Raw genomic sequence first — 13,555 nt, 5'->3', positions numbered from 1 at the left:
TAGCCATACATGAGTTTGGTTGAAGAGCGTTCCTGTATTTCTTTCCTCCTTGCCTGTCCCACCTTATTTCATCTTCAGAAGGTAGGCGTTCAAGAGGAAAAGCAAACCGGTTTTAGGAAACTATGGGAAAATGTGATTTTTAGTCTTACTTTTTAAATTCACTGCTCACCGCTGCCCTCTTGTGTTTCAAAGGAGAACCTTTGAGTTGAGAAGACTTCTCTCAAAAGCTCTCCCATTACTATTCCCCCTCCTGATGACTGATATTACTTTTCTGATTCCGAGGGTGAATTTTTTTAAACTGATGCCAGAGTTCAACCAAGGGAGGAGGGCAGAGGGCAGAGTTCAGCCAAGGGAGGAGGGCAGGCTGTTCTCCAATTGGGACTTTCAAAGTGGGACTGAGAACCACGTTAGTTTTGCAGCAACTCCCATCATCTTACGCAGACATACCTGTTTATCAATTATAGAAGCGGTTTTCAAACAGGGGCCAGAATCGCTGCCCTTGGGGGACTCCACTTAAAAGCATCTGAGATACTGGGAGCACCACTGCCAACCTATTGTGTTAGACTGATACTCCCACATTATTCTTGAGAAACTGAGTAAACCAAATCAGCTTCCCAGAGGGATAAGCTCACCCACCATTACTCATCTTCCCTACAAAAGAGCATTTAAGTCTTTCCAGTAATAGATTTGGTCATTGGTCATCTGCCCCTGCATTGTGTCTCGCTGCTAAAAGTTCTACCACCCAACCAACCCTTGTAACTGGAAATCCCAGGATTGAACCCAGGACCATCTACATGGGGTATTGTGGGGGAGGACATGACCTCCGCCACACCGAAGAGCCTAGCGAATTTGACTTGTTGCCCCATGAACCTAAGTTGGGGAGTGAAAGAAGATGGGTACCTCCCATCAGCCTATGCGATATTTTGAAACACGCATGACCCTAATGTTGATCTTCTTTTTCTCTCTCCTCCTTCCTCTTGTCATGTTTTCTGCAGGGTGAAAACTGGCTCTCGTGGATGTTTGAAAAATTGGTTATAGTCATGGTGTGCTACTTTGTCTTATCCATTATTAACTCCACGGCCCAAAGTTACGCCAAGCGTCTCCAGCAACATATGCACTCTGAGGAGAAAACTAAATGAGCTGGAGTGGGAAAGGGAGTGATGGACCCCAAATTCCACTGGAATAACCAGCCTTGCATTTAAAAAAAATAATACTAATTTGCAAAGGAGGGACAGGGGTTCGGGGTGGGGTGGGGGTGGAATCTTTTGTTTTTGGAATACTGCTCTTTTTTAAAGTAACTCTGCCATTAGTAACGAGTTCTCATGGACCACCGTCTCTACGTTAAAGGTAATAGATGTACCCTTCTTTAAATTTAAATTAATTTCTTGATTTATGCTTTCCCACTTCCAAAAGCACTACGTGGCTGGGTTGATTTTTTTTTTCTTTACTTTTTCTTATTTTTAAAGAAAAGTACCTTGCCCTCCGTAACTTTTAGTGCTACTGGCCATGACGTTTAATGTTCAAGATGGACCACTCTGTCCCTGGGGGGTGCAAAACCATCCTAGTCTTAATCTGACTAGTCTTAGATTTACTAGCTGCGGGCGTGGCCCTTTGAAGAACATCTGGAAATTCCCCATTTCATGTTCATGGAGAGGTTGCTGGGGGGGTGTCATCTAATTCTTCTTTTCTTTGGGCCTATTTAGAAGGGCATTAAGTTACCATCTCAGATCATTCCAGACCTCCCTGTTTTGGTCTTTTAAAACTATCCCCAGTCCTTCCCCTTTTTGTGTTTTTGTTAACCCCCCTCCCTTTTTTTTAGTTCCCCTGCACCATCTACCAGCCCCTGTTGTTGTCGAATGCTCGCTATGCTCCTTTGGAGCTTTTAGTTCTTGGATTTTCCCAAGAACTCCTTGCTCAGATAAAGGAAATAGAAAGTGTGGACCTTGACACTGTTCAGTTATTTTTATTTATTTAACTGACACGTAGCCCAATACCCAGGGTATTCTTGTGTTGAATTTTTTAATGGTTAACTCTTGCAGTGTTTCCAGAGCGCTATTAGGAAATGCACAAGAAGGTGGTTTGTAAGGTACAGGAAAGGTAACTGGAATAAACATTCAAAGATACTTTAACAAAGGTGCCTCTTTTTGTTAAAAGAAAAAGAATAGTGATTACAAAGCAGCTTATTTGCTTCGTTTTGAGTGTCTGCCGTCCCTGAAATGCTGGAAGTTGTCACCAGGGAGTTCAGCCCTGATCTCAAGGAACATCAACGGGCAGATTCAAAAGAAGGCACTCTCGGTGTTCCTAGAAAGGAGACCATGCTCATTTCCAAAGTGTGGATGGGATGTCGTAGCTTTGCTCATAGATTGTTGTGCTTGGTTGGGGATCTGGATTCTTTGATGCCCAAAGAATGACCTCTCCTTTCTGGCACTGTGATGCGGAGTGATGCCTCCCCTCCAAAGGTTTCAAAACTTTCCCCTCCCTGTCTTTAAAACACCTGCTCTCTCCCAGCATGTAGAACAGAAGTCCCTGCTTTGCTGAGGAACTTCTTCAGAACTTTGCCAGAACAGAATCAGAGCTGATAGTGGTGCCTGGGGGGAAATGGTTTCCTTTCTAAGGGTGTTATTAGTCTCGGCTAATCAAGTCAGTTGACTGCAGGGGGTGCTTTGTCTCACCCAGTCCTGTTTTATGTTGCCTTATGGGTGGTCATAATGCCTCTGAGAACCAGCTGGGTTTCTGGCAGACAGGCCCTTTCTCCATACGGTCAAGCAAGTTGTATGTCTCCCATCTTCTCCACTCGTGTTACCCCCGTCTGCCTACCCGTCTGCCTGTCTAGCATTGTGACACCTCCGTGGCTTGTACCTTTCTGTCGGATAGCTTATCAGACTGATGTTGACTGTTGGATGTCATGGCAACAACAGTCGGTAGGCTGTCTGACATTTTGGTATCTTTCATCTTGACTGTGACCATCCATCCATCCATCCCCAACCTGTTTGTCCAACCTCCGGCTGCTGCTTGACATTTGCATTTTAAGAAGCGGACATCCTTGGATATCTAATCATCACTTGGGCCCTTCACGTTGATCACTGAGGTGCATTTGGTTCAATGTTGCTCAAGCTCTTTCGGCAGGTATGTTTCCAGAGGGCAAGAAGCCCTGCGTTGGTGCGGTGGGTGGAATAAGATGTCCTCAGAAACAGTTGAGCAAGAAAAAAAGACGTCCATTGCTCAGAGCTGGAGGAGAAGTTCTGCGTCAGTAAATTGAGCCCAGATTTCTCCCAACTTCTCTCTACTGTGCAAAATGGTGCTAGGGACTTGCTCAGTTCCCCTACTCTTTCCTGAAGCATATTTTCATATGCTCTGAAAATACTACTCTAAGCGGTGTGGGGGTAGGGTCCTCCAGAAGAGACAGTAGGAAGGAAATATTATGGAAACAATCTCCATGCACGGCATTTCATGGTCACCCTCCATGGCTTTAGAATACAGGCTCTGGGTTTCAGGTTTGATGCAAGCCAGCAATGCACTGTAGTTAGTTCCCAGTAAGATTTCAGTCCAGCACTTTTGACCTGGTGTCCCCATAGAGGCTCTTCAGCAATCTTCTCCCTAGCCCTCAGACCCCCAATGTTGGTATGCGTTGAAAGTTGTCATTGATCTTCCATGGTTTCCTTTACAAACACTCAACCAAAAACCAACAGTCTTTTGAAGAATTGTGCACCCAATTAGCCAATATGTGAAAAAAGGAAGTAGCAGTTGAATCCGTGGTATAAGTACGTTTTGTAGTTCCCAAATTTAAAACTTGTTCCATTTTCAAGTTTGCTCGCTCTTTGTTTATTATGCCTGCATTGCCTTGAGCCGTCAATTTTTGACATGTAGGATGTTTGCATTTTTTTTTTTTTTTATGTGGAAGTATGTGTAACCCATAGAAGTTTTTTCATTAAAGACCAGGTCACAGAATAGTTAGCCAGGCAGTGGGACTTCTGGAATGGTTTTCATTTTTCTTCCAGTCTCCTGTTAATTGCTGAAACTAGCCTTCCCCATCTTGGGGTATCGTCCTGCAAAAGCCATACTGGCTGGGGATGATGGAGATTGTGGAGGGCAGGGAGTTGGGTAAGGGTGATCTAGCACAAGCCAGTAGCATCTTGGAACAAAACCGCCTGAAGCTGTGGCTGATGGGTGGAACGAAAAGGAGAGGATGATCATTTTTATTATTAGCTGTTCGTGCATGAATCCATCTTCTGTTTTCCCAACTTTATCAACACACCACTTGCTTAGCATCTCAACAAAGGCCTGCAAACTTTAAAAAGTACCGAGATGATGATTTACGGTGCAGCAGTTCTTATAGAATAATTCAGTTATCAATCTTCAGAATAATTGGATGTTTGTGGATATCTCAATGTGTATTTATGGAGATAGATTCCCTGTAAGTGTGGGGTTGTGCTCAGTGTTCACTTTTCTATTCTGATTGATGTGCCTCTTTCCAATTAAATGCAAGAATACACGGGGAAGAAGAATGCCTCTGGGTTACTAAACAAGTAAGCAAAAATGTAGAGGATCTGCAGAACTTTATAAACATGCAAATAAATGCCTTGCTGGTGAATCAAATAAAGCAAAATAAATTGCATTTTTTGGTGTAATGAGGTACTTATTTCCAAATCATTCTGATTCCATACTGAGAATTTCTCTCATTGCGTCTTCTGTTTGATCATTCAAGCTGCTCTAAAGGTAGATGTATTGGTTTTGTAGTTGCCTCACTTTGGGGACTCAATTCTGTAAATTATACTGATTAGCACACAAATAAAGGGGGATGGCTGGCTTGATAGTGGTACTTGTGAAAAAGATCATAACCCTTAGAACAATAGTTGATTGTCACCTGCCTATAAGCCAGCCGTCTACCATAGCTGCAAAAACGGCAAAGACAATTTTAGGCTGCCTCAACAGACACATGGTTTCCAGACCACTGAAAATCCTTGTTCCAATTTATTCTGCTTTGGTCAGACCCTGGCGAACTCGGAAGGGTGATACAAAGAAATAGGCCGAGAGCCTGTTCTTCACTCCAGAACGCACAATGTGGAATTACAGCCTTAACTTACAGGAAAGCAGATTCTGGTAGAAATTTAGGAAAAAGGTATCCTGAGACTAAGAGTGATTTGACAGTGGAACCAGTGACCCCAAGAGGGGGCTAGTTCCCCGTCTCTGGAGGTGTCCAAGCAGAAGCTAGGGGGTCAACTGTCCAGAACACTTTATTTGGCATTTGTGCACCGAGCAGGGCTGGATTCAAGGACCCAAAGGCCTCTTCCAATGCTGTGATTCTGTTGCTGAGCTAGAAGCAAACCAGTTCTTGGTCTCCAGAAGGCTTACCGGCCGAGTCCTGAGCCCCAGGAAGCCAACAACAGAAATGGCAGTGAGAAACTGAGCAAAGGCAGTTAGACATGCTTGCAAAGGGTTTTTTGTTTTTAATATGGTTTGAAACTCGCCTAATACACGGCAGAAGCCACTTCTCCAATTTCAGATTTCCCCCCACACAGCCTACAAAGTTTCATTCTCAGTCCAGAAGTAGTTGAGCCCTTAAATTCACCGGTAGAGACTTGGGGAAAATCTGAGTTTATTCCTCTGCTATTTCTGACTTGAGAATGAAACTTTAAAGGCTGTTTATGGGGAACATCAGTGCTGCCTGGACAAACCTCCAGGACTTCCTGGTTGGCATGTGCCCCACAATTTGTCCAGAAGAAAGGTGGTTTGCAGCTTGTGATAGCACCTGATTATCAGGTTGCTGGGAGAAGGAGTGGAGGAAATTGCTGCAAATAATCTTCAAGAATAATACATTTTGTACTGGAAAGATCTATTGAAAAAGGTAAAGTCCATTCTGACTGAGTTTTATTATTTCCTCACACGTATGCAGGGATCCTCCCCTTCTGTTCTGGTGAGGACATTGGGAATGTTGTGACCATGTTGTGGGTGCCCTCACAAAATAGCGACTTGGTTGGCTTACTCTTTCACAAAATAGACAGGCCACAAGAGGACACCATGAAGTACAGGGTCTAGATCCATTGAGATGTCCCCTGCCCCTTCCTCCTGCTTCTCCACAGGACATTCCCTCCTTCCCTCTTACCTTTCCTCTTTTTGGAGAGGGGGGTCCACTTCAAAAGAAAGCACAACATTTTGGTTTTCTAAGAAAACTTTGAAGACAGCCAGTTGGTGTAGTGGTTAAAGGCTAGAAACCAGGAGAACACGAGTTCCAGTCCTGATTAGGCATGAAGCCAGTGGGTGACCTTGGGCCAGTCACCCTCTCTCAGCCCCGGGAAGGAGGCAATAGCAAACCACTTCTGAAAATCTTGCCAAGAAAACTGCAGGGACTTGTCCAGGCAGTTGCCAGGAGTCAAAAACTGACTTGAAGACAGACACACGGGCCCATTTTGAGGCCAGAGACTTCCTTGACAATCAAGATCACGTTAGAGGCAGGCACTTTGCTTTCCCATTTCAAATCTATCTGGTGGTGCCCAAACTCACATGTGCAATTAAAATGGATTGGGTTTGGTTCAACTAAAACTGCCTTTTAAGAGAACCATGGGCAAAAAAACCAAACCAGTATTAAGTTCCTCTCCCTTCTCCCTGTGGATACACTTGAGGGTTGGACATCAGAAAGCTGAGTTTCTGACAAGTTTTGCCAGGCTTCACCTACTGTGCTGGCCAGGGATAATGGGAACTGGAGCCCAGCATGACTGCAGGGTGCCTGGTTGGGGGCCACAGAAACCCAGTCTCTAAGAAGATGAGAGGTTAATTAAAACCAGGAATCCGAAGATTCCTACTTCAACTTCTGCAATGGGGTTTGTCAAATTCAGGCATCTGTTAGAGCCACAATCTCTCAACAGATCTTCCCAGCTTCTGCACGTGGGTTTATCCTCCCCCCCGTGCATGTCTGCTCAGGACCACATAGCCCATCCACAAGTCTTACTGGCCACCTGTCATTTCCAAATTCAGCTTTTGCAAACCACAAGATCATTTCGGTGGGCAACTGCATTTTTTTTTTTTGACAGATTTCAAACCAGGCCGATTCTTTCCACTTCAGCCAGAATTGAGTTGTCTAGTCCAAAACCAAAATGAATATCAGATAATTTGCATCGCCAAGGATCACGTGTTTGGTTCAAAGTTTTCAGTTGTCCCAAATGTGGTATCGTGGGAAGTTGCATTTAAAAGGAAATAAATCTGTAACTTTCTTGCCGGCTCTCCACATGAATCATTTTCAAATGAAGGGAAAGTCCTAGTGTTGAAGCAGTTAACAGGCTTTGGAAAGACCGAAATCAGGTTGGTTTTCATCAATCATTCCTGACTAAGCTACTGGAACTTCTTAGCAGCTGAGCTGAGATATGGCTGTGGACTCAAATTCATCACAAATGGCTTGGTTCCAGAGTACTTAAACCCTTAAAGGAACAAGGAGAGAGAGAAAGAGAGTTGGAAAAAAAAAGAAAGGCTTAATAATGTAAACAAATTTGTAAGACTTGAGTTGACACACGGTTAGGCCGGCTTTGTGTGCTAACTTGTCTTACACGCAACTGAAGGACCTTTGCCCTGTTAGATTACTGGTCTCGAAATGCCTTAGGGCCACGTCACTGTTTAGATGTTCCCCTGGAACTTTCCTTGTCAGATTCTCCTTTCTCCTTCACCTCACTTCATGCCCTCTGCTGACATGCATTGACATCACTGCAGCTCTTAGCCCAGAGTAGACTAGGGCCTCCAAGGAGGATTGCCAGCATTTTAGCCTGAAAGGGTTGCTATTTGATGGTTACACCAGTGTTTCTCAACCTTGGCAACTTGAAGATGTGTGGACGTCAACTTCCAGGATTCTGGGAGTTGGAGTCCAGACTTCTTCAAGTTGTCAAGGTTGAGAAATGCTGGTTAAGACTCAATCAGTTTTGGACAGTCAAAGTGGAAGGCCTGTGACGACTCACTCTGGGTTTCACTCTAAAATTTGCACAAGCCCTCAGTGGGCAGTTGATTGACTGAGTGATTGATTGGATCCCTCAAATAGGCAGGCCCTATGCCATGAAGGGAGACAACCTTCATAGGAGACAACCAGCCCCTTGAATTGCACCTGGAAGTCAGCTGGCAACCAATACAGGCTTGTGCAGCAGCAATGACCCATGAGTGTAGCGCGAAGTGCCTGCTGCTTCTTACACTGCTTCATTTTGGATCATTTTGGACCATCTGGATGGTCTTCAAGGGCAGCCCCATGTAGAGCGCATTACAATAGTCCAGTTGCAAAGTGACTAGGGTGCGAGTGACCAACCGAAGGACCTCCCAGTTGAGGAAAGGGTGCAAGTGGAAGACAAGATGAATCTGTGCAAAGACCCTCCTGGCTCCAGCTGCCACCTGCTCTTTGAGCTGTAGCTGTGAGTCCAGGAGGACCCCCAAGTTGCACCTAGTCTTGAACGGGGACGTGCAACTGAGCTGACGTCTGTTCAGAAACTGGGTCAGTACATTGACAGCTTCACCTGCACAGCCTGAGGTTGAGATGTACAATTGGGTATCATCCACGTACTGATGACACTGAACCCTGAACTGACAGATGACCTCAGAGGAGTTTTCACAACCTTGCCCACTTCAGAATTGTAGGGTTGTCAGGTCTGAAGAAATGTTGGCTTTTTCCCAAGGCAATGTCTGAAGTTCCACTTGGAACCCAATCTCAGGAACGCAGCATCTCTTCACCCGGGGCAGTGAGTTCTCCAGATTCTACACAGTGAGAAGCCAAGTCTTATGACCTGTTCAAGCCTGAATAATTTGCATTGCGAAAGAGGTGGCAATCTCATTGAAACCAACTATCTCCCGATCGCTTCTGTTTTCTGAAAACCATCTGTAGATCTTACATGCAAAACCTGGAACCTTTGCAATGCAAAGCGGGTTCTGTGTTACTAAGTGATGAAGAATTTCTCATTAACAGTTAACAATTAACTCATATTATTAGTTAATAACATGTTGAGGTGAGTTTACCGGTCACACCACTAAAGAGACTTTAGTGCAGGCAAACTGGGTTCAGTGCTAGACAATGATGTAATTGCTTTAGTTCAGGATTAGCATAGCCAGCCATTGTGGTTTGTAAGCTCTAGCTGATGGCTTAATATGAGTGAACCCAATTAAGCTGGGCTTATTTGACAAACCATAGTGAGGCTAACCCTGATTTGGTGCAAAGTGTGATGCTAGATTGCTGCTGCCAAACCGAGCTGAGAATTTCGAGTTTGGCTGTTGTAATATTAGCACAGACCAAGTTTATTTTAATTTGGATGTGGGATCCACTCTGTGTCCCTCACTGTTTGCATAAAAACCTGCCTTTTCTCTTTCTTTCCTGCTCCTTCACCCGAGAGTTTGACTTTGCTTGCTTGGGCAATTTCTCCCCACCCTCCTGGGGGAAAAAAGGTGGTGGGGAAGTTGTGTAAGAGAAAGGGAGAGGTTGTAAGAGGGAATGAGTAACAGGAAGAAAGAGTGCAAGAAGACAGCAAACCGAGAGGCCGGTTTTTATGCAAAAAATCTGGAGCGATAAATAAGAATAAAAAAAAACACTACAGAAGAGTGTTATCTGAGGTTCATTATGAGTCACTGAAAAGAGGAAGAACAACCTGCAGGCAGTTGTGGGGAGGGTGGAAAAAAAGGGGCCTCTATTGAGGAGGAGTGGAAGCACGGCTGAAGGTGAACTTTTCTTTGGAAGAGGGGGGCATGTCCCAAATGAAGCAGCTAGTTGGGGTTGATGGTCAGGAACCCAGGGCAAGAGTGCTGTGGGGAGGAGGTCAAAAATGTGAAAATGGTGGCTGCAAATGTATGATGAAAGCCCTGCATGGAAAAAGGGGGCAGGGCTTTGATCCTGTGGTCACCATCTTCCCTTTTTTGACTGTCCCCTCCTCCCATGGACATTTCTGCTCTAGAGACTAGATAGAGATGTGTGTGTGTGTGCGGGGAACCAGACACGACCATTTAGAGATCAAGGCGAAAATGTTCTTCACCAGTCTTATCCAAGTTGGTTTAAGCTCCAGCAACAGCTTTTCCATAGCGTGCTAAGCTTGATAATTGCTAATCTTCGTTGGGTTAGGGGGATTAGCGTGTTGTGCAAACGTGGCCTGTTTCATTCCTTGATGGTTCAATGGATCCTGAGATTCTCAAAACGGGATAATTTTAGTCACCGGGCACTGTGAATTAAGGGGGATGGTCATAATTGAGGGTAGAGAGCTGGGTGGGTACCTTAAAGCTTATTTCCTATGTTAACTTTGTACGAGCAAGAGAGAGCAAGCATTACTTAGTTTATATTCTGCAACAAAGTGGTGTTTATTTCAAGAAGACATTTGGCTGTCTAAAGCCAATCCTGAAAAAGACTTTAAGTCCTGAGTCCAAAATCATTGAGCTCCCCACTGTTCTCCCCACTCTTAAGCTCCCCACTCTTTCAACAACTGCAGGTCAGATGAAGACCCAACAGGTGAATTCCTTTGCAGGTTCAAGCCACCATTATGAGCAATGAGTGAAGAAGCTTCTCTTCTTTGTTGGCCAAAAGCTTGTGCAGATGAGGATCTAGATAGATGTTTCTAAGACATTTCCTGCTGCTTTCTCTCTCTCTCTCTTCCAGTAGGCATCCACAGAATCAGAATTATAGAGTTGGAAGGAACCTTAAAGGCCATGTAGTCCAATTCTCAGTGCAGAATCCACTACATTATCTCTGATACATGACCATCCAGCCTCTGTCTGAAGACTTCTAAGGAAGGAGAACTCATTGCTTCATGTGACAGCCTGCTTCCTGGGCTGCTAGCTCATACAGTCCAGAACTTCCTTGTAGTTTTAACTAGCTGGTTCTCTTCTCTCCTCTCTCTCTTCTGTGTGACAACCCTGCAGATATTTGAAGACCACTATTCTATCTCCCCTTAGTCATCTTTCGTATGTGCTAAACATACCCAGATTCCTTAACCGTTCCTCATAAGGTTTGGGTTCCAGACCCTTCCCCACCTCGTTGGTCCTCTTCTGAGGGCTTCCAATTTGTCACCGGCCTTTTTGAATGGTGATGCCCCAAACTGGGCCCAGGACTCCAAATGGGGTCTAACCAGGGCAGAGCAGAGTAGGACAATTACTTCCCTTGATCTGGATTCTGTGTTCCTGTTAAGATAGTATTTGCTTTTTCAGCAGCTGCCTCACACTGCTGGCTCCTGTTTAACTTGTAATCAGCAAGGATACCCAGACAAGCATAGCTTTCACATGTACTTCTGCCAAGCCAGGTCTCCTCCATCCTCTCTTTTCTTGTGGGGAAATGCTTTCCCACTCTTTGGCTACCCCAGCTCCAGCCAAACAAGGTCTGCCTTTGGGTCAATTTTTGGTGGAGAGAACAAAATCCATTCTCTGCCTCTGCCACATTTTGCAGCAAAAGCCCAGTATCTAAAACAGACAAATGTGGATGTGAAATCCACCTCTCCAGTACAGTGACATGGGTCTGAACCTTTTCCCCTTCAAAGGGTATGTTTTCTTGCACCCATTCATTAACTATCTGCTTCACTCCTCCCCACCATGGCTGAGTTTTCAAAACAGGCATGGCTTCACTTCTGGCAGACATCAATCTCCAAGTTGCTTTTCTCTTGCAGCAAAATAAGTTAGTCACAGGGCATTGTGACTCAGCAGAAAGGCAGGTTTTATTTCCTCTTCCTTTCTTTTCTTACCAGAAGGGTAAACAGCTGCTCCCAGGAGGAGTTTTGCTGGTTGCAATAGCTGCTCCAGGAAGAGCAAACAGTACACCAGCCTATCCCTCCCAACTACATTTTAGCAATCTGCTCCTTATTTCCCAAGATGGGTGACAACAGGAAAGGCAGCCCTTAAAGCCTTGAAGACCCTCCCCTGGACCTCCAAACCTTTGCTCTTAACTGTGTTGCCCCACCCACATAATGATTACTATTTCATCAACTGATTATTATTTGGAGTGGCCTTCAACCAGGAAAAAGTTGGCCTCCCAGGGCAACATGTCCAAGCCAGGTTTGACGAGGGGTTGAGAGAGATTTGTTCTTTCTTTTAGCAATTTATGTCTTCTGTTGTCGAACGATCAGGGTCAAACCAAGACCTTTTCCTGCTGCAGGCAAAGAAACACGATGGCACCCCCTCCTCATTCTGTGTAGAAAAGCTGACAGGACTCCAACATGATGATGAGACAGTTCCTTCACCAGCCGTGAAGGCAGCAGACTGGTTTGGAGGAGACAATGCAGAGTATCTTGTTGCTCTCCAGGGCCCGAAGAACAGCTTTGCTGGATCAGACCAAAAGGTTCACTATCCAGTTTCAGTATGGAGCCACCAAGTGCCTCTCATTTGATCCTAGCACCTGCTCTTCAAAGATCCCTTGCCTCAAAAAAGTGCCATGTATTTAATGTGACTTCTCCAAAATGTATAATGTGCTAGTTTAGGCTCAAGTGTAGTTGGTTTATTTGTGGTTCTTTTGTTACAGGGATAGCCAAAAAATAAAAAAGTGGATCATTGAACAAATCAGCCCAGAGTTCTCACTTGAGGCACAAATGACCAGGTTCAAATTATCCTGCTTTGGACACATGATGCAAAGACCCAGATCTATGGAGGAGGCTCTGATGCTGGGAAAGGTGGGAGGAAAGAGAAGAAGAGGATGATCAGCAGCAAGATGGATGGACTCAGTTACAGCAGTGATGGGGGCATTGTTGGGAGACTTGAAAGGCCAGGTTAGGGATAGACTGTCATGGAGAAAATCTATCTGTGAGGTCAGTAAGAGTCAACACCTGCTTGATGGCACGTAATCAATCATCTATGTAGGGAGGGAGCCATTGCCTTAGCATGCTGTGGGAACCAGGCCTCCCTCTCAAGGTACCATGGGGTTGACTTCTTTAGGCCAGAGCATGTTATAGAAACACAGGAACTATGTTTGGTTAACCCACATTTAAGATTCAGCGATCTGGGCAACGTGTCTTACAGTTCATTTGCATAACAGTGTCCATTCATTCCAAACGTGCCGTGCAATCATTCGCTTCCATTTTTTATGAGTAACAAGGTGCTTTTTTCAGAAATGGCCTTGGCAAAATTTCTAGTTGATAAAAAAGAGGGAAGGGGGGCATGACAAGGTATAATATACCATAAAATGCATGGCACTTTTTTTCTTAACAGCTAAACATTTTATGTTTGAGGTTACAACTTTCAGCTGTACCACTGAATGCACTTTCCTGGAAGTTTATAAGCTGTCAAATGCAGGTCCCAGATTAGCTAAATTACTCTTGTCCCAAACAGAGAAGTGAAAAAACTCTTCCCCCTCCTTCCCCATTCTTTCTCTTGAAATGCTTTACTCTCAGTTGCAGACAGAACAAACCATCTTCTCCCCGCTTCCCCTCCCATCTCATCCCAGTTTAAATCCTATATCAGTCTAGCTACTTCATGCATCTGATGACGTGAGCTGTAGCTCACAAAAGCTTCTGCCTTTGCATATAATTTGTCCAAAGTCGGAAAATGGGCTACCAGATTCCTCTTCAGCGAAGTCAGTCATGCACATAAAATTCCTGACCAAATTTCCTGTGCTTACAGAAGCTAAAACCTTGAG

General features: G+C 44.7%; 1 protein-coding gene across 2 annotated transcripts in view; it reads left to right on the top strand.

Annotated features, from left to right (window-relative positions):
• Positions 1–2,123, top strand: part of VMP1 (vacuole membrane protein 1) — a 116,172-nt gene extending 114,049 nt beyond the window's left edge. For both annotated transcript variants that reach the window (XM_088152514.1, XM_088152513.1), the window contains one exon: positions 996–2,123. In XM_088152514.1, coding sequence (XP_088008640.1) covers positions 996–1,139 — 144 coding nt within the window. In that variant the 3' untranslated portion in view covers positions 1,140–2,123. The remainder of the gene's footprint in view (positions 1–995) is intronic.
• Positions 2,124–13,555: the final 11,432 nt, after the last annotated feature.

This window comes from Python bivittatus, unplaced genomic scaffold (genome assembly GCF_059951505.1).
Source record: "Python bivittatus isolate LINGU-HERP-01145 unplaced genomic scaffold, Pbiv_v1 ctg000690_np1212, whole genome shotgun sequence".
NCBI lineage: Eukaryota > Metazoa > Chordata > Lepidosauria > Squamata > Pythonidae > Python > Python bivittatus.
This window is presented reverse-complemented; position numbering and strand designations above follow the sequence as displayed.